This window comes from Oryctolagus cuniculus, chromosome 17, assembly GCF_051225735.1.
Source record: "Oryctolagus cuniculus isolate XC-2025 breed Fujian yellow rabbit chromosome 17, ASM5122573v1, whole genome shotgun sequence".
NCBI classification, from domain to species: Eukaryota; Metazoa; Chordata; class Mammalia; order Lagomorpha; family Leporidae; genus Oryctolagus; species Oryctolagus cuniculus.
In genome coordinates, this window is record NC_142883.1 from 33,752,911 (window position 1) to 33,773,425 (window position 20,515).

The 20,515-nt window shown below is 39.3% G+C and overlaps 1 protein-coding gene across 4 annotated transcripts in view; it reads right to left on the minus strand.

Annotated features, from left to right (window-relative positions):
• The window catches only part of RNF43 (ring finger protein 43), a 66,763-nt gene extending 46,898 nt beyond the window's left edge, over positions 1–19,865 (minus strand). For 2 of the 4 annotated variants that reach the window (XM_089317231.1, XM_089317232.1), the window contains exons 1-2: positions 19,250–19,865; positions 17,570–18,342 (exon numbers count right to left, since the gene is read on the minus strand). In XM_089317231.1, the coding sequence (XP_089173357.1) occupies positions 17,570–17,821 (252 nt within the window). In that variant the 5' untranslated portion in view covers positions 17,822–18,342; positions 19,250–19,865. Of the gene's footprint in view, positions 1–4,509; positions 4,681–17,569; positions 18,343–19,249 lie in introns of those variants that run through there. The other 2 variants (XM_002719265.6, XM_051824781.2) reach the window with 2 other exon arrangements.
• Between the last annotated feature and the right edge of the window lie 650 nt (positions 19,866–20,515).

The following is a 20,515-nucleotide window of genomic DNA, read 5'->3' on the forward strand; positions in this document are numbered from 1 at the left end:
TCATTCAGTAGTTATGATGGGAATTAAAAAAGAAATTCAATTGAAAAACTAAAAAGGAAAAATATATGCAAATTTTATTGTTGGATGACCATTCAAAACATAAACAATTCATCAATTAGGGTTATGAAGATGAGCCCTTTTTATAAAACACAGTAAACTTATAAGCTCAAAAGGAAAGACCAACAGCATTAAAAAATTTAAAAAAAAAGAGAGGAGAATTCTGATTCTCAAATACAGCTGCCAATCAGGGAATAGGATATTCTGATTAGCACAGGTCCTCAAATAATAATAAATTTGTGATTTGTTTACCTTCCCAAGGACCAGGAAGTCCTTTTAAATCCAGTCTGTATTGTCGAAACCTTTTCTAAAATGTATTGGTGTACTTTCTGGCCTAAATACATCACAGTGAAAATAATTTAGCCCTTATTTGTATCTTGCAACACTACAAGGACATCATCATGATCATTTTTAGCATGAAATAATTTACATCCTGCAGTATAAGAGATTGGGCTGGGTCTACAAAGTCCCTAGAAGTTTTGTCTTCCTTTTAGTTCTAGTTCATAAGAATAGTAGAGAAAAGTTCCAGTTAATTCAGTATTTACTTAATAAAAGGTTTCCTATAAAACTTTGGTTCTGAGGTAAGGAACAGAATGGAAATTGCTCAAATGATCAGCTATTAAATTAACCTTCCCACCACGACTGCCAAACTGGAACAATAGAGTATCTAAAAACAGAAAACACCTTTTCAGAAAGTCCACCCATAGACATGGAGGCCAGCAGGCATTCATTCCCAACACCTTATTGCCTAGTATCTCAAGACTTTGTCCAACAGCCTCAATAAATGTATAAAGATATCAAGAGGTAAAGGTCAGAAAAGGAACCACGGACATCAAACAAGGCCGCTGGAAGTAACCCAAAGCATCACATGCTGGGCTTTCCTTTTTAATGATAATAACAGTGACACTGAGTGTTTATCCATGCCTTCATTTCAAAGCGCTTCAAATACTTTGCAGACGTCTCTCACTAATCTTTATTAGGCCTTTGGAAGAAAACAGGTTTCCTCAGGAGCCTTCCAAGAGGAAGGACACATCCCAAAACCAATAATGGGAAACTGCTTGCCCCGCTCCGCCTCCCGCCCCTTCAATGCTGGAGTCTCCTAACTCTCCCCGTGTCCCATGGGCGACTGAAATGAGCTCGAACACTAGGCAAGCGCTGAAAGGATAGTGAGGGTCACTGAGCTTGTTTCCTAGAGTTAGTTATAAGCTGTGTATGTTTGGCTGCTCATGACAGGGAACAGGTAAATAAATAGGAAAGATGAAGAAACCCATAATTACCTCTATTCCATTGTTACCAATTTTGGGAAGAGACCTCAAATTGATAAAGCTATGAAACACTGATTACGGAATACACCTCTAAATGCCAGTATCTGAGAAGGCTTGAAGAATGATCCTTCCCTGAAAATCATTTCAGAGCCACAAATGTCTGATAGGTTATCTATGGCTAAAACTCTGCCTATTCGCATTTGATGCAATTCTTCACAGATGGGGAACCGGGAGTTTTGGGGACTTACAGGATAATTGCCAAGTAAGCTACAAAATCTATCTGCTGTGCTACAAAGAACATGTTGGGGCCAGCACAGCCTAATGAACAGGGTAAATTAGTCCCCTTCTCAGTCCTGAACACCTTCCTCTCCAGTCCTTAGAAACAGGGCTGCACGTTATTAGCAGTTGTTTCAGAGGAGCAGCAATAAAAAGAAATACTCTAAAATTTCAAAAAGGGAAGATGTAAGAGTGATATATTCTGATTCGTTTAGAAAGCAGCTGCTTTGTGTCAGCTGATCACATCCCAGATGGTGGAAGGGGGCAAATGAGCTCATGGTGTAGAAGAGCCACACATAGGAAGGTCCAGGGCTGCGCAAGCTAATGACCGGATTCATGCCCCCACCCCAGAACTCACTGTGAGTCACTCTCCAAGCCACTGAGACTACCTGTACTACACTATGGTCACATTTAGTCAGCCCTTTGGCCCACAACATTCTGGAGCTAAACCTTTTTCTTTTATAGCTACATTTAAAAATATATAAATGGTCTTGCTTTGTTGTTTCAGGCTAATGCCAAATTGAGTTCAAATAGGTTAACTGAGCCTATATCAATAGCCCTTACACTTAGTAATATTTCTGACTGCAATTAGGTGAATAAGAAGAGCTCAAGTCTAATTACTATTAATAATAGTACCTGACATTTGCAAATTTCAAAGACAATTCTCATACATTATTTCACTCCAGGTAGTTCAGGACATTTATTATTATTAGCTTCATTTTACTCATGAGGACACAGGCTCAGAGTTGAGCAATGTTCCTTAGGGTCATAAAGCTAAGAAGGCTCAGAGCTGAGATTAAAATGCAAGTCTACTGATTGCTCTTTCCATGGCAGTGTGTTGCCACTCATTTTAGAAAACCCTTTATGCCTTATTATCATATTATATCATTAGATGAGGATACCATGCAAAGAGCATCATTTGGGGGGCAGATTATCTGTAATTACTCAATTGGTGATAGAAATTATGTTCTTAAGCCAAATGGCTTCCAGTTATGGATCAAGTTAGAAGATAGTGAAGTAACTCTGCCCTGAGGGAACTCAAGAAACACTTAAATAATTGAAAAGGAAAAAAAGTTCTCATCAGGCTGTTTTTGTTACCTCCAAAACAACTGCCTAATCAGAGAGCATTCAACCAGTGGCCAGTAAGATAACCTACATTTCCGGGAAAAGAAAAAAGAACTACGGGGAAATGGTAGCTTAAGACTCCCTGGGAACCTTGCATGATAGTCTGACTTTGGGACTATGTTCCTATCTATTCTGGCTGGATTGTATGCTCCTTCTTGCTCACTAGCTGCAGAACTGTATGAGGCAATTTTTAAGTAATAAATTAGCAAGTGATTCACCATCATTAGTAAATCCTCACAAAAGCCTTGAAAACCAGGTGAACCACAAAGTTACAACTTCTCCATTTGATAAACAATAAAATAATCGTTGAATGCCATGCCAGAAGTCAATGGAAGAACTAGTACTAGTCCTCCTGAAACTGGGACATCCACATTTGGGCATACACCCAGTGTTTGGGTGCCAATCCCATGGTTTCTGGGTAGAGGTTAGCTACTAGAGAGAATCAGGACTTCTGGCAGCGCTTCCAAGGCAGGTGCAGACATAAAGAACTTGACTTTTGATTCCATTGTCTTTGCCAGGACAGGTGGTATGGTAGAAGCATGGAATCCTGCCAGACGGGCTCCAATTCAAACTTCCCTTTAGAAAACAAAACAATAAAAATGGAAACAAAATGCCAAATCTTGTTCCATACTCTGAAGACTGACATTGCTTGAAAAACGAGGGCATTTTATGTAACGCTAATTCGGTTCAAACATGCATCAACTCAGGAGAAATGAGATTACAAAGGTGAAAGGTCAGTTCTAGGTTGGCGTCTTCCCTTACAGTTCAGTTCCCCATTTCCCCTTCAGCGAATTTTACTCATACATTCCTAGTGTCCAAAATAAATAAATAAATAAACTGTAACCAAATGCCTGGATAGGAATGGCATAGCCAAATGAGCACTGCTGTGTGGAATAAAATCTTCGGCAAATCTTGCTTACCTCACAAAGCCCACCTTACCCACCTAGTACAACATGAGTGCTCAAAGAAAAAAACTTCACGTTTTTAACAAGGGTCAGTTGATGATTCCCTGAGAGACTGTCTGTCTCTAAAACCTCTAACATGTAAGTTCAGAACACAAGAAAAACATAAAGGACCGTTTCCAGTGGCAGAGATAGACATTTGACATTTTCCCCAGGTTTGTGCTCACAGCAAGCTTTTGTGATTGATGATGGAGGCTCCTGGCCACAAGGACAGCATGAGCAGTCTCCAAAGAAAGTGCTCAAAGAATCCTTGTGCGGGCTCTGTAGCTGCCACTATTGGAAATTTTGAGCATTCTTGGTGTTGCTGGAATTCTGTTTCCAACCACCACTCTGTGGCTCCAGGAGGGGATAGAAAGCGACTGGAAGGTTTCTGGAGCAAATGCTCTCTTCAGTTCCTAACCACAGAGTCGAGAAGAATGCACTTTTCCCAGGGCATAATTCTGCTTACAGCTGCCCTATCATTTGATTCTACCTAATTCTTGTTTTTGTTGTTAATCTGCTCGGGGAAGGAAAGCCAGATAATCTGTAAATGAATTCCAGAAAAGCTTAGGAAAAATTCCTGGATTCAGAAAAGGGATATTTAAGAGGGAGCCAAAATCTCTGACAACAATACCCTTCAAATGCACCAAAATATTAAATGAATCATTGTTCTTACCCAAAAGAGAATTTCTTAAAGTTACAGCCTTAATTCTCCTTGAATGATAAATGGTCTGTCTATTCAGGCTCCAGAGATGAGGCTGTGACACTAACATTGAGAGTGATTGCGCGGCTTTAGGCCTGACTCAATCGGTTTGAATCCAAAAGTAAGTTCCTCCTTCATTTACCTGCCAAAGCCTGAGTTCAGGCCCTCAGGGTGCTGAGGTTTTCCTTTGTGGGAGAAAGTGACATCATCAGCACCTCGGCGACAGTAGGGAATGCAGGGAATGTGGCTCCCGACTTCTGGTGATATCATCAGCTGCACTGGGAGAAGCACCAAGTTCCCAGGAGTTGAAGCACTGAAGGTTAAAAAAGTTGTTTCTGTTTGTTTCAAGTTTATCAATAGCGTTTGATGTTTCCACCATCAAGTTTTAAGAGGAAAATAGGGAAGGGGCACCTCTTCTAGTCAGTCTGATCCTCAAGAACCAAGCACATGAGTTAAGTTGAGTCTCAACCCATTTGTATCTTACTGGGCGCATCCAAGCAAGGAAGAATAAAGACTTAGTTATATTAGGCTCTCTCCCTGCTCTCAGATGCATATATTCTTTGGGGAACTGCTAATGTTGCAAGTTTGCATTCAAAATAAATTCTAGGCACTCACATAATCCCCCAGTCTCCTCCAAACTGTCTTTGATGTCCAACAACTAAGGACAAGGATCTTTGATTATAAAACAATTTATTTGGTTAGAAGAAAATTCTTTGCAGGGCGTGAACAGCAGGAGAAAGAAAAGGTTTTTCTGAAGTGCAAACTAGTTGGAAACCCCCTGGGGAAAGAATCTGATTCCCAGTCTTTGAGAGGAGCAGGCTTGCCTGTACAAGCTGCCTCTGCTGAAGGCCTCTAAGAAGGCGCTTTTGTGTCTACTGTATGGCCTTCAGCAACAGCACGGCAGCCCTTCTCTTTTTTGTGCCAGCGGAAGTTTTCCAGCTCTGGGGATACACAATACAGAAAGTCACGGTTTAATAACAAGGCACAGTTACCAATCAGATGGCCCCGTTTTCACTCCCCCCCGCATACCTCCAAATGCTGTCCCCACATTTGAACACCTACTAGTTGCTCTGAACTCTTATTTCCAGTTTTGTTACTCAACTGCACAAAGCAGTTTAGGGTCAGATGCTCCCTAGTCCTTTCACTACTTTGGCCCAGACTGGTTCTAAGTTACCTCTGGCTCTTCCAAAGGTTAAGGTTCGCTTGCTTAAGTGTAGTTGAGTGATTGAAGTCAGTGTGGGCTGATGAAAGGACAGTCTGATGAAGGATTTAGAACAAGGGTCTTCAACCCACTACAGGTATCTTAAAATATAAAACTCCTTTTTATGGCTAATAACTGAAGTGGAATGACAGTGCGGGACCAGAGTACAACCGAGTCTGATGCTTAGGTCCTGCTACTGATTTGTTACGTGACTTTAAGTGGTTTAGTTAGATTTTTGTTTGTTTCAGCTACCAAACCAATGTGATCTCAGGGAAAAGGAATGGAACAGGCAAGATGCGTGTCCCTTTAGTCTATTAAGTCCCTTCTAGAGTAAATGTAAACTCTCTCAGTGTGGAGCTGCAGAGGATCTCACAGGTCACTCAGTTACCCAGGCAGCTGTGCTCCAGCAGATCAGAGACTTCTTTTACTTTCTAAATGTCATAAACCCTTTGGGTTTAGAGGGTTTTCCTAAACCCAAAGGGTGCACCTAAATAATCCCAAATCATGATGGTACAAAATATGTTATCCAATGCAGCTTCCTAACTTTAAAGGAGATAACACCCAACCTCATCACAGCAGATATGGACATTCTTCTTCACATGCTCTCGCTATCCTCCACACTATACCAAAACCCGTGCTTTAGAGACTGGGGAAAACATACTTCTTTATGACTAAAATCAATAATGGAAAAAACCTTAACATTAGAAATACTTCTTTTAAACAGAGATGATATTGAAATACTCTTCACTTGCTACATAAATGGGCTGAGTATTTCTCCCTTTATGGAATGCAGCTTGTGAGGAATTAATACAAAGCCAGTGAGATTACCAATTCAAGCAGAACTTGCAATGTGTTGAATTTTGCTGAAAGCTAAAATTACCATTTTAACTTTAACAAATTTAACAGGAACTTCTTACACATTTTAGAAAGTCAATTTGTCATTTGTAAAGAAAGCCACGGTGTCTCGCCACTTGGGACTTCTAAAGAAAATGATACAAATATTCTAAATACAGAAACTTTATACAAGGAGTACCATAAACTGCATTTAATTTGTAACAGTGGGAAGTCAGAAGGTATGATTGCTTGGGCTGTAGTTGCTCTCTAGCTCTAAGTTAGCTGAAGTCACCTGAGTTAAAATGTAATGTTTTTGTTTTGTTTTGTTTTTCTTCAGTGACAGAGAACTTAGAATTCCCAGTCACTTGAATAACTCCTGAGAAAATGAGAACCAATACTCCAATGCAATTATGCCTGTGCCTCTTGTCTGGTATTCATCACCTTAATGCCTGCTGTTTTAAGTTCTATCTCCTCAGTGGGACCAAGTGAAGGTGTTAGTCTGAATTCCTACAGTATCCATCACAGTATTGGGTATATAGTAGAAGAATCACAGCATAGCACCCAGGGAAGCCTCCATGTCGGTAAGGTTCTGAGCTGAGACCCCATAAAGAATCTATTGCTTTGAGGATGTGATCCAGGGCAGCAGACCACCTGGTAGCAGGGATTCTATGGCAGAATAAAATTGACATGTGCGCCACGAAAAGTAATGCTAAATTGCAGGAGGCTATTGTTTGTGTGTTCACTTGTCTTAAAGTATGCTTTCTCACAGACAAGGGATTACAGAGGAAAAGAGACCCTCTGGCAGTTCATAATACCCTTTTAATGGAATATTCAAGGGGAAACTCTACCGACATCTACTTTTTAATAACCTTGCAGTGACCCAAAAAGTTAAATAAACAAATAAACTTTGCTAACAAAATATTAGCAAGTAAGATATAGCAGCAAATTGGCAGTTCTTTGGCAAGCACTAATCACTTTGGGTTCATTTCTTCATCTTTAAAAAGAAAAGACTGGACCAGGTGTTCTCCTATCTTGAAATCTGATGACTGTCTGTCACAAATAGAATACCCCATTCCTCTTCCAGTCCTAACCCCCATTTTACCCTGGGAATGGAAAACAGAATAGAACTTAGTTCCAATATAGGGCAATAGAGTTCTTCACAAAGTTAAAGAAATTTGATCACCAGAATTTTAAGGTCAGATGATCAATGTAATTCTAAGTAAAAGATATAAAAATGAAAGAACATAAAACCTGGAACATAGATAGATGGACTTTTTAGTTGTTGTTTTTAGAGAGGATAATTCATAAGATTACAAAATAGTCTGCAGAAGAAATAGAGTGAGAATCTGTATTAGTTTTTAGAAATAGCAAGATTAATAGACATTAAAACATAAAGCAAAACCAACAGAAATAACGGCAACAATATCTCTCAATGGGTATATATTTATCAAAAAGGCCCTTCTGATAAATGAGATGGTCTTCAAAAAGTTCATAGACATGTGTTTTATTAAAAACTAAGTGTGCAGGGGGCTGGCGCTGTGGCATAGTGGGTAAAGTCACTGCCTATAGTGCCAGCATCCTATATGGGTGCTGATTCATGTCCCAGCTGCTCCACTTGTGATCCAGCTCTCTGCTATGGCCTGGGAAAGCAGTGGAAGATGGCCCAAGTCCTTGGGCCCCTGCACCCACATGGGAGACCCGGAAGAAGCTCCTAGCTCCTGGCTTCGGAATGGCACAGCTCCAGCCGTTGTGGTCAACTGGGGAGTGAGCCAGTGGTTGGACGACCTTTTTCTTTCTCTGCCTCTCCTTCTCTCTGTGTAACTCTGACTTTCAAATAAATAAATAAATCTTAAAAAAATACTATGCATACATTTTAATTTTTCTTGCACACCCAAAAATACTTAACCTTTTAATTACATTTTCCATTAATTTTTTGACATACCCTTGTATTAATATGCACAAAATTGATGAGTACATGATGATTGAATATGTTATGTAAAATTAGTTTTATTATGGTCAATTTCTATCTAACAGAAGTATTCTATAAAAAAACAAACAAACAGTGGCCTTAAAGATCATTATGTTGCTATATTTGATACCTATCACTGCTTTAAATTCAGGGATCAGAATTTCTAATCTAATATCCTATCTCAAGAAATAATGTGGGCCTGTGTGCTTACAATTTTGAAAAACTTTTAAACGATTTTGATTATTTCAGTGTTCCCAAATTTGCAAATTAAACACAAACTCTACTATGTTAAAGATTATAGAACAAAATTAACTTACAAACTTTAATGTTTAAAACAGAACCAAGATAAAAGGACTATGTAAAAATAAATAAGCAATAGACAATAAATATTGACTTTAAAGAAATACAAAATTTCCCATTAGATCAAACAGAAATGTAAGGACTTAAAGACTCCTACCCCAGGAAAAGAAAGGAGGCTTAAAGGGTAGAAACCAAAGAGGTGGAAAGAAACTGAAGCTAACGTTTGTTTTACAACCTCTGTTCTCTGAATTTAGCAACCAACAGACACAGAGAGCAACAACTGTTCTACTTATAACAAAACATCAGTAATCAGTAAGACAGCCTTTATTCTTAGGGGTCTTTCAGTGAAACTACCAAGCTGAAGATTGTAAATATTTCTTGCATTGATGCACAGTTTCACACAATACTTAGCGAGCAGAATTCCTTTGATACACATAAGCAGATCTTTGTCTAATATGAATTTTTACTTTGGGAGTTCCTTCATCTAAGATAAGACCACTTACAATTGCATTATAATATTATTGTCTGACTTTGAGTTACGCATACGAACATTTTGAGCATCTGGCTTTATTTCTTGAAATAACTGGGAATAATTTAAGGTAGCAGCTGTTAATCTGGAATCCTTACATCTCTAGAAGCATCTCAGAGGCTCTCAACTCACTTAAACTCTATGCAAAATTGTGTATGCTAAGTAAAATTTGTATTTTATGTATATGTTCAATAACTTTATCATATTCTCTTAAAAATATTTATTCATTCATTTATTTGAAAGGCACAACAAGAGACAAGAAGAGAGGGAAGACAGAAAAAGATCTTCTATCCATTGGTCTACTTCCTGAATATCTACAACAGCCAGGGCTGGGCCAGACAAAAACTAGAGACCCAGAACTCCATTCTGGTCTCCCATGTGGGTAGCAGGGGCCAAAGCAATTGGACCATCTTCTGCTGCCTTCCCAGGTGCATTAGCAGGAAACTGGATCAGAAGCAGGGCATCCAGGGCTCAAACCAGCACTGTGACATGGGGTGCCTGAGTCCCAAGTGGAGGTGGCTTAACCTGATGGCATCACAACACCAGCCCCTTTTATCACATTCTTAAAGAGGCCTCTCTCTTTCTCTTTCTCTCTCTCTCCTTCACACACACACACATACACACACACACCACATACACATTGCTTTAGGGTACCTCAAAACTAGTATTGGGAATCTTAAGTTTAAGGACTAAGAAGGTAGATCATTTTTATATATGCTATTTATCTTATAGTTAAAGGTTTAAAATCAGTATTCCAATAAATCTTTCTTGGAAAACCAGAATTTCTTAAAAAAAATAGTTGATTAATTTATATATAAAAAACCGAAATGCTGTGTAAAGAAGCATCTCAAACATATTCACTATAATCATATTTATGATTTTGAAGTAATAATCAAGGAGACACTAGGCTGTTAGTAAGTCAGGAGACTAACAGGGGAGGCGTGTTTAATCTAGCAGGTAAGACACCTGCATCTCATATCAGAGTACCTGGGTGGGCTAGCACTGTGGTATAGAGGGTAAAGCCACCGCCTGCAGTGCTGGCATCCCATATGGGCACCGGTTGGTGTCCCACTGCTCCAATTCTGTTCCAGCTCTCTGCTATGTCTTGGGAAAGCAGTAGAAGATGGCCCAAGTCCTTGGACCCCTGTACCCACGTGGGAGACCCATAAGAAGCTCCTGGCTCCTGGCTTCGGATCAGTGCAGCTCCAGCTATTGCAGACAACTGGGGAATGAACCAGCTAATGGAAGACATTCTCTCTCTCTCTCTCTCTCTCTTCCTCTCTCTTTCTTTTTCTCTCTCTCTCTCTCTGCCTCTCCTTCTCTCTGTGTAACTCTTTCAAATAAATAAATTAAAAAAAAAAAAAAAGAGTAGCTGGGTTCATAACTTAGCTCTAGCTCCTGAAGCCAGCTTTCTGCTAATCCAAACCCTGGGAGACAGCAGGTAATGGCTCAAGTAATTGGGTTTCTGCCACCCACAAGTGAGAGGATTGATTTGCCAGCTCCCAGCTTTGCCCTAGCCCAGTCCCCTTAGTCATGGGCGTTTGGGGAGTGAATCAGAGGATGTGAGCTTTCTTTTTCAAATAAAAAAATTTTTAAAGTACAGTAAATGAATAAAGAATGCTATATCAAACATAAAACACTTAAAAATGGATCTTATACTCTAAAATGTAATGAGATAGATAAGTCTATTTCACCCTAGAGTTATCTCCCAGCTCTAAGAGTTACTCAGTATCAACAAGATGTTCCTTATATCTATTCAATAAATATTTATGGAGACCCTAAATCTAAGCCACTAAATATATTAAGGCAGAGATATCCAGTTTTGAACAAAGGATATTAAAATCGCTGCTTTCACAGAACTCATATTTTTCTGAGAGGAGACAGACAATAGAAAAGTAAAACATTATGTCATAAGACAATAATTTCATAAAGAAAAATCAAGTAAGGAAGGAGAATATGAGCCCGGGGGTGGGGGGGTGGGGGGTAGGAAGAGACGTTCACAATAGGATGGTCTAGGAAGGCCTCTTTGACACTGGGATGACATTTAGGGGACTGAGAGCAGAAAATATATGGATATAAGTGTTTAAGACTGTGGGACACATAAGTAGCAAGGCCCTGAGGTGGGCATTGCCTGTGTCTAATGATACCCTGGTGAGGGGAAGAGGAGGACGAAGGTGGTGGTGCCAGGCCAGTCCAGGAAAGGCCACTGTACAGACTCAGGCAGTGAAGGCAGGTCAGAGCATTAGCTCATAGGGCTTTCTGGAACATAAAGTTGGCAAATTGCTTCACCAATAATAGCTTTTTGACTCTTTAACACATTGGGCAACATAAGTCTGAATACAGGATATCTCAGCCATTGACAATAATTTAGCTTTTTAGAATGTCCCCTCAGTAAACTTGATCCCTGAGAAATGAACATGCCTTAAAAATTGGATTAGTCTTATGTCTCCTGCAAAGCAGGCTGGGTCCAACTGCGTACCTTTGTTCTTGCCCTCTCTTTCCCAGAATGTTTCTTTTTCTGTAAAATGAGGAAACATCACCTGTTCTTATCTGGCTTGCAGGTATTTGTGAATCATTTTAGTGTCGTAGAAGAAAATCACTACATAAATTCAATGGAACAACTTCTCACACCCCCCAGCACCGCCACCACCAATACCACCAATTCTGTTTCCTAAAGGGCATTTATAATACATTGTTCATTTATAACACTTTTTTCCCTCCTCTATTTTATTGGAGTAAAAGAAAAAAAAAAAAAAAAAACAAAAGTAATTGGGCCCCTGCCACCTGGGAGACCAGGATGGAGTTCTAGGTTCCTGGCTTCAGCCTGACAGCCCTGGCCACTGTGGCCATTTGGGGAGTGAACAAGCAGATGGAATAGCACTTGTGTGCTCTTTCCCTCTCTCTCTTTCTCTCTCTCTAACTCTGCCTTTCAAATAAATATATAAATCTTAAAAAAAAGCCTTGCATCAAAACAAAATCTCAAGATATACTTTGAAATCTCTGCATTCAAGGAACTCTAACTTGAGCAATGTCAGTGAAGTGCGTATTATTTCAAGATTATTAGTTCAAGGAGAGGACATCATGGCACAGTGGGTTAAGCTCCTGCTTGGGGTGCTGGCATCCCCCGCAGGAGTGCCTGAGATCAGGTCCTGTTTCGAATCCAGCTTCTTGCTAATGTGTAATCTGGGAGGCATCTGGTGCTAAGCTCAAGTGCTTGGGTCTCTGCTAGGTACATGGGAGAGCTTGATGGAGTGCCTGGCTCCTGGCTTCAGCCTGGCCTAGTCCTGGCTGTTGTGGGCATCTGGGGAGTGATCCAGAGGATGGAAGGTCTCTGTCACTCTGCCTTTAAAAAATATAAGTAAATAAGCTTGAAAGTAAAATGTATTACTTTAGGTTCTGTATTAGGTAACTCACTAAGGATTGTTTTTAAATGAAGAGAAAGGTAATGAAAGATGCTGGGAGATAACTGAGTAAATAAACATTCTGACTTACTAAATCTTTGCAAATGAAATACAAAATGAGGGAAACAGAATAAGGTAGCAGGATTTTGTGTATTCTGGATCAATCTCAGAATGAGACTCATTCTTTTCATTCTTTTCTACTCTGGAAATAAATCATTTATACAAGACTACACTGCTGTTCGGTATATCTGTGACATTCTTAGATGTCCAGAATTTTAGACTTGGAAAAGCATAGGCTCTGTAGGTGAAGTTCCAGCTATTTCACTTACTAGATAGTATCAGTCAATATTTCAGCAAATACTCACAATTTAATCCTCAGTTCCCTGACCTGCAAAATGTAAAAAATAAAAGTGCCAATCTTTCATAAAGTTACTATGAGAACTCAATACAAGTAAAGTGCCCAGCACAATTTGGCAGCTATTATATTTCAATGCTTTAATTTCACAGAGGGGGAACTAAAGCTTAGAAAGGTTAACACCTCTTTCGTCCCAAATCACACAGCTACTTGGTGGCAGAGTCAGAACTAAAAGAACTAACAGTCAAGTTTGCCTCTCTCTCTCTCTCAAATAAAATGAAAATTTTAAAATTTTAAAAGGAGCAGGCATTTGGCATTTGGCTCAGGGTTAAGACATGGCTTAGGGCACCCACATCCCATGCTGGAGTACCTGGTTTAAAAGTCTCAATTCCTTGGCCTCCCATCCTGCACAGTGCTAATACGCACCTTGGAAGGCAGCTGTGATGGCTCAAGTACTTGGGTGCCTGCCACCCACGTGGAAAACCTGGACTGAATTCTGAGCTCCAAGCCCTAGCTACTGCAGGCATCTGGAGAATGAACCAGTGGATGAAAGATCTCTATTGGTCATTCAGCTCCTCCCCCCACTTCCCCTTTCCAATACAATGAAAAAAATTTCAGAAGTCCCTTAAGCTTCAGTTTAATCACTTTGTCAACTAGCTTGCTATATAAGACTGTCTCTTAGGCTTTGTTCAAAGCTCTAATTATAAAGTTTCAGGCCCCAGTTACAAGTAAAGTAAGAACACAAAGATGGGATAACTATGTGTTGATTAATAGGTAAAATTAAGAGGCAAGCAGAGACACTGTGGAAAGGTGAATTTACTCCGGAGGTGTTCCCTGTTACTGGTCAACCGCTAACCTGCCAGTGCTCCGACTGTCAGTCTGAGCCTCAGGGCAGTACATTCTAATCTCGATCATAACTTTATCCTGGAGTCTAAGAAAATCCAGGACAACCAGCTGAGCAGGAAGAGTACGGTGGTTAAAGAACTGGCGACCTCTCTTGTGCTAAACTAAGATCCTCTTACTCTCATGCTCTGAGAAGAAAGATTAATTTTGTGTTATCCCTCTAAAAATATTTATAAATAAGTAACAGGATTGAGAAGGAAAATACAACCATAATCACTTTAAGAAGTGTCAATATTATTGGAAACAATAGACACAAATATTTTAAGAGGTAAACAAATGAGAAAACTAGAACTCAAACAATGCATAAACTCCATCATGTTTTCCACCTACAATGAAGAAAAAGAATATATCCAAGTGAAAATTAAAATAGTAAAAAGTTGATCCTTTTTATCAGTCAGCATTAAGTAATAAGGAGACCTGGAAAAGTATCCTTGACCTGCTTGTTTTGATGGCTAGAGAAATACTGATCGGAAAAATGTAACTAGAGAAGTATTGATCAAAATAGCAGCAGATGGTTACTCTAAATACACAAATAGAATGAAAAATAAAGAAAAAAAAGTAGAAGGAAATTAAAGAGGAAGAGAAAGACTTTGGCAAAAGTAGGGAAACCTAAGAATTAGACTTTAAAGAGAGTGGCAAACTTCCTTCAGGATTTGAAATGCCATGGTCACCCAGAGAGACAACACTCAGGCAAAACAGAAAGGAAAGCAGTGTAATTAATCGGTCAGGACTAAGATAGGAAGTTTTGAAATGGAAAATAGAGGACCTGAGAAATAGAAGGGAATGTTCTTGCAAAAGCCAAATTTCTTCTTCTATCCTGACTTTTTTCTAGTACTTTTAGAATATTACAATTTAAAACTTTGGATATACCTTATACAATGTATGATACTACTACCAAAGACAAACCTAAGCACAAAGGTGAGGGGTAAGAATGAGGACTAAGGCTTAGCTTGCAATGCCCTTGGATACACAGCCATCAAATGAAGTAGAAACAAGTGAAGTTATTTTAGAAGCAAATCTATGGCCTATTTTATTGTTAAGATCATTTTTAAAAGCTATCTTCCCTTTAGCAAATTAAAATTGAAATACAAATAAAAATCCAGTTGATTTGGTCCTTATGAAATCACACATAACCTGAATGAATTGAGCAAAATGTAGACATGTCTGATTTTCAGAAACTCTCTGGGAACTCCAGAAACCGCATTAAGGTTGTTTTTTTGTTTTTTGTTTTTTGTTTTTTTAACTTAGTGTTCTCACAACTTTACATTTTCCATTGCATAGCATCCCCAGTTTTACAGACTTGACCATAGGGTAACCAATCTTAGCAGGAAGCGAAAATAACTCAGGGGTTGAGACATACATAAAATTATGCAAAATTCATCAAAGCCAATAAAGAATGCCTTTAGATTTTTGACACCAGGGTACAGCGATCCACCAATAAACTAAAGTGCTACAAAACACAATTCTAGGAGATATAAAGAGAATTTCAGTCAAACGGAAGGCTTATTGACCACATTTAGATAAATCTGAGTTGTAGTGCAATCTGATAAGGAACAAACAGCATGGATTCCAGAAGAGTAAACCATGTGTCCATAAAACATTAGAACTCTTTGGAAGAGTTAATCAAATAATGGATAAAGAAAAACTGACACATATAATTCAAAAGGTTATTTTCTGGTTTTTAAAAATAAAATTTCTCCTAAGAGGCTACCAAGAAAATAGAGTGACTGCTGTGGTTAAAAACAGAACCAGGACCAATACTGAAAATATCCAGAGATTAATACTAGGCTATTGTAAACATTTATTAATAACATAGAAAAAGCACACATGGACAGAAAAGGTGAATGAGAATTGCCGGTGACATAAACTACCCAATTAGAGCCTGGACGTCCTTGCTAAGATACAATGAAGTTTCCTCTTCACAAAATGAAGAACAATATTTAAAGTAAACTGATGGCTCAAAGTCAATAGTTAAAAAGAAAAACACAAGAACAGAAAGATCTGCCAGAGTGAGAGAAAGGGCAGAATAAGAGAACACAGGACAGAGTCTGGTAAAACAGTGAATGACAAAGAGAACGCCAACTGTGCTTCTTGTTTACCTGTTCCTGTATGAAAACACAGAAACTCCACCTACAGCTTTATGGTAGCAGAAGACGGATTTAAAATAAAAGAGGAAACTATTTTATGCAGCACGAAATTAACCCATTGAACATGCAAACTCAGGACACTAGTAAGACACAAAGCTTAGGATGGAGCCCAAAGACCTCAGAGACATCTAAAGATGGCTCTACAGTAAAATCACTCAAGACAAAAATTAAAATGGAATGCAGACCTCAAGCTTCAGGGTATGAGGAAGAACAAGGCAGGAAGGAAGTTTTCTTTCTAATTGCTATATTCGAAATGGTTTGTGATTTCCACGTTTAAGTATTTCTAATTCTGCCCTAGAGTCCAAATTAAATGTTAAACTCTTATCCAAAAAACCTCATACAATTTCCTCAGATATACTCTTCTTTCTTATTTTTAAAGTGCAACCTTCCATTTCACCCAATTCTTCTTCAACTTCATTTATCCCAGCTTCAAAATATTGTTTGAGAAGTATAATGAAGAACCTCCTTGAATTTTAAAAATCCTTGTTTGGAAAAGAGTTCTGAAATTTGTTTTATTTTCCTACCTTCTTTTCTACATAGACAAAAATTTAAATTCACGTAGTATTTTAATTCTTTTCTTAGTTCATTCATATCACAAAATAAAAACCTGAGTTTAGACTTTGAGATTGATCACTTTTAGTAATATTTTAACCTGAACCAAAGAGGTACAGCAAGAAGTATCCTTTTATAAAATGAATTTTAATCAATAAGCAACATCATTTTATGGAGTAAGACAGAATTCTCATTAAAAAGGCAGAGCCCTGTAGGCTCTGTCCTCACCATGGGGAATGAGTAATTGGTCTATGAAATGTGATGGTCCTAGTCAGTTCATAAATTCAACACATAAAGAACAGACTAGGAACAGGCAAAATCAATAGCCTGCACACTTAAGAAACTATGTCTAAAAAATTTTATGGGGCAGTAAGAAAAACAGATTTAAAACATACATTTTTGAAAATGATAAAATTCTGTGTGGACAAGACAGAGTGATCAGGAGGCAGGTTTACACCTTGTGTCCATTTTGTAATTCAGTTCTCTCCATTTTGGGCTTAGCAATAGGGTGCCACACATGGTGTAAGGCCAGCCACAGCATTCAAGCTTGACTGAATTTTAAAAGTGACACAGTAATCAATTATGCTCAAGGGCATCCTAGAATTTCAGGGTGCTGCTGACCATTAAATCAGCCTTCTCAGTGCTCACTTCAAATTTAAACAGAATGCAAAGTACAGTCCTTGGGTCCATTAAATACAAGCTCATACACTTCATCTATACTTTAAAAACTAATGATCAGTATATTTCTTGCAAACAAAAAAAGGTTTTATTATACATATCTAAAAAGGCTATGCAACCCACTTAAAAACACGCAAATGATTTTTCTAAGACTTAGTTCTTCTGGAATATAAAAGTTTGCTCTAGAATGTCAATAAGGCAATATCCTTCATAGATGGAACAAATACAAAGGTAAACAGCAGCAGCTCTTACATGGTTCTTGATTTGAGAGATACACTTTGAAAGGAATATTTCAAACAGATGGAAAGTAAAATATAAGAAAGTTATACTAACCTGCATCAATTTTCCTTCTGCTGGAGTTATTTCAGCAACACCAGCAAACACACCTTCCAAAGTGAGATTCAGTTTTCCTGTAGGGTCCATTTTCAAGGGGATCACTCTGATAATAGCTTTCTGCTCTGCTGATCTCTCAGACTCCACCGCTGCTGCCAGTACCAGTCCTGTACGTCCAAAGCCTGCCTGGAGGGTAGCCATCAGCAGCCAGGGCCAGAGGGCAACCAGCTGCAGTTGGTGGCCACCACTCATGCTACCAGCTGCCGCAATGCACTTCGGTCATACATACTGCTTCCTTTAGCTAATACCAAATGCAGGTTCTCGTATCCGGATAAATGGAAGAAAAGAAATTTACGCTTCAGTTTCAGAAAACCAGGTTGTAGTTTTAGCCCTTCCTTCCTCTAAAGTGTATTCCCAAGAGCAGGTGGCATTTCTGATTGGGCAGAGAAGAGGGCGTTTTCAGCCCACTTCTGCGGCAGGTATGTCATTCTCTCCCATCTTCACTCTGACTGGGAAAGGTATCACCACTTCTCTTTAGAATTTCAACTCTGCTCGAGATTGAATGTCACATCGGGAAGCTTGGTTATGTCAGATCATTTGTGTTGGTCTTCCATATGCATCAGGTCGCTGAGGCACTGAACCCAGTGTTCATGAACAAAACAAGGCAAAGCAAACAGCTAAAGCCGTGCATCCAAGGTGAGAGTGAAGAGCTGGAGCTCAGAACGTGAAGAGATGGTCCTTTTTAAGCCACGAAAGTTGTCAGTGGTAAATGACTGAAGACCACAAGATTTTTTTTTTTAAATGGAAGAAAGGGAATAATAATAAAATTTCAGGCCACACCTTGAAAGATGTCCAATGAGGATACAACATATATCCAGAAAAATTTCCACATTAAACTGTATTTCAGGTGTAGTCAAAACTCTAGGCCTATTAATTTATATAGCTGGACAGACTTCAATTATTTTGTTTTACCAAAAGCTGTCTATAAATTAGGTACTAATTTACTTATCTTCACATATTACAGGATAATTTTGAGCATCACAATCTTTTCCAGCTACCATAATTAAAAGATGTGAAAAGGTTAGCTTTCCAATTATTTTTCCCAGTTAAAATTTATATTTCTATCTCCATTTTCTTTTTTCACTTAGGGATCCCAGATTTTATTCTCCAGTTTGAGAATGCCAAGCACTCTGATTTCCCCTGAGATGCCTTTGGCAACTACTTTAATATCCAGATCTCATAATCTGTAATTTTCTAGGTTCATAAGAAAAACAAAGGACTATTCCTAACATGTTTTCAAATTCCTTGAGGGAATAGGGAATAAAAGATAGGGACAGTAGGGAGGTGATTAGTCACAGGCTCCAAGTAGATAGAACACCTTCAAAAAATACTAATAAGCCCAAGGAGAGTAGATCAGTGTGATTTTCAGGCACATACACAAATTCAGGTCTTTGTACAAATACAGAGTGAGATTTTTAAATGTTCACCCATAAGTAAATATAAATGCACTTCACCCACAAAGCCCACTGCACTCTGAGGTCAAGTTTAAAAGTATTATAAAGTCTTCAGAATAAGTGCTGGGAAGCTAAGCAGTTGAACATGAACCTGCTTTAGAGATTCGTTTCTTTTGCTGAGGCAGAGGGAGGAGGGAAGAAAGAATTTCAAAAGAAATCTGCAAACCTGTTGTGCTGTCTCGGCCCACTGGAATCCACGGGGGTGAAACAAATTCAATTATGCTTTTACAGATCCTGCTCAAAAAAGGATTCAACTGCTTAACCAGGTACAGCTCATTCTTCCACCTTCTTACTCTGCAACCACACCAACTGCCCAGCGCTACAGGTAGGTGCCGAGAAATTCCGCAGCCTGAAAAAATAATCCAAGCAGGTCAGAGGCAGAAACTGACTCCAGGATGAGAGCTACTGTTCCCAAGGATCCTAAAAACACTTAGAGAAGATCCAAACTCATTTCTGAAATCTCCTAACAAAAGTCCTTTTTCTCTTACAACAGCAAATGGAATGATCAAATCTTGAAAAGAGTGAAAAAACAAAGTAGCAAACACATCAGCAGCAAGTCACCAGAAACACAGAGAATCCCAGGGGGAGAAGGCAGTGTCCCTGAATCATGGGTGGACTTGGAAAGTTCGGAAGGATTCCAGCGCTTCCCTTCCAGAGAGATAATTCTGGATCGACTCCCTAGAGCAGGAAGCCTGTGGTTTGTAATTGGTGTTCTAGCTCTGACTCCCTCCCCTGGGACTGCAATCACGCTCTCTACCTGCTGACAAAGTGAGGGTGGAGCAGCTGGAGGCAGCCACCCCCGGCCGGCCCCGCCTCCTCCGGGGGCGCGCCCACAACACTTACTTAACCAGACACGTTCTTTCCCTCGCTCCTCTCTCTGCTCCTCTGCTCCCTCTGTTGAGCCACAACCAAACTACATTCAACTCTATCATCCTCAAGACCTTTCTCAGGGCCCCTCAAACACACCTAAGCAGATCTACCCCAAGAGAAGACAGGTGGAGGTATGAGGAAATAAATGGAAAAAAAGAAAATAAAGGAAATCCAGACGATTAAAGAACAGACACAAGGTTTTACAAATATCAGTCGAGAGGTATTTCTGTTTCCCAGTTTCAGTGTCCATAATGGCAACAAGCCAGAATGAAGTGATTCCCTGCTGCAGTACTTACTGACCTACTGCTGCTCGGGCCTGCTATCCCGGCAAGGGCTCAGCCCACTCCACTCACAGCTTGTCTTCAGCTCTCACCGACTGAAATTCAGTGGTTCTATGTAAACTGTGCCTGCACGGAGTTTTCAGGTCAGGTTGTTGCTGGAGGTCTGGAACCCATCTGTTATTTTCTTCTCACTTCTTTGGGAGGTAAAATGACATTCCTCCTAAGATTGAGCCCTATATTCTCAATATAAGATTGTTACTAAGTCTATGTCATAAATACAA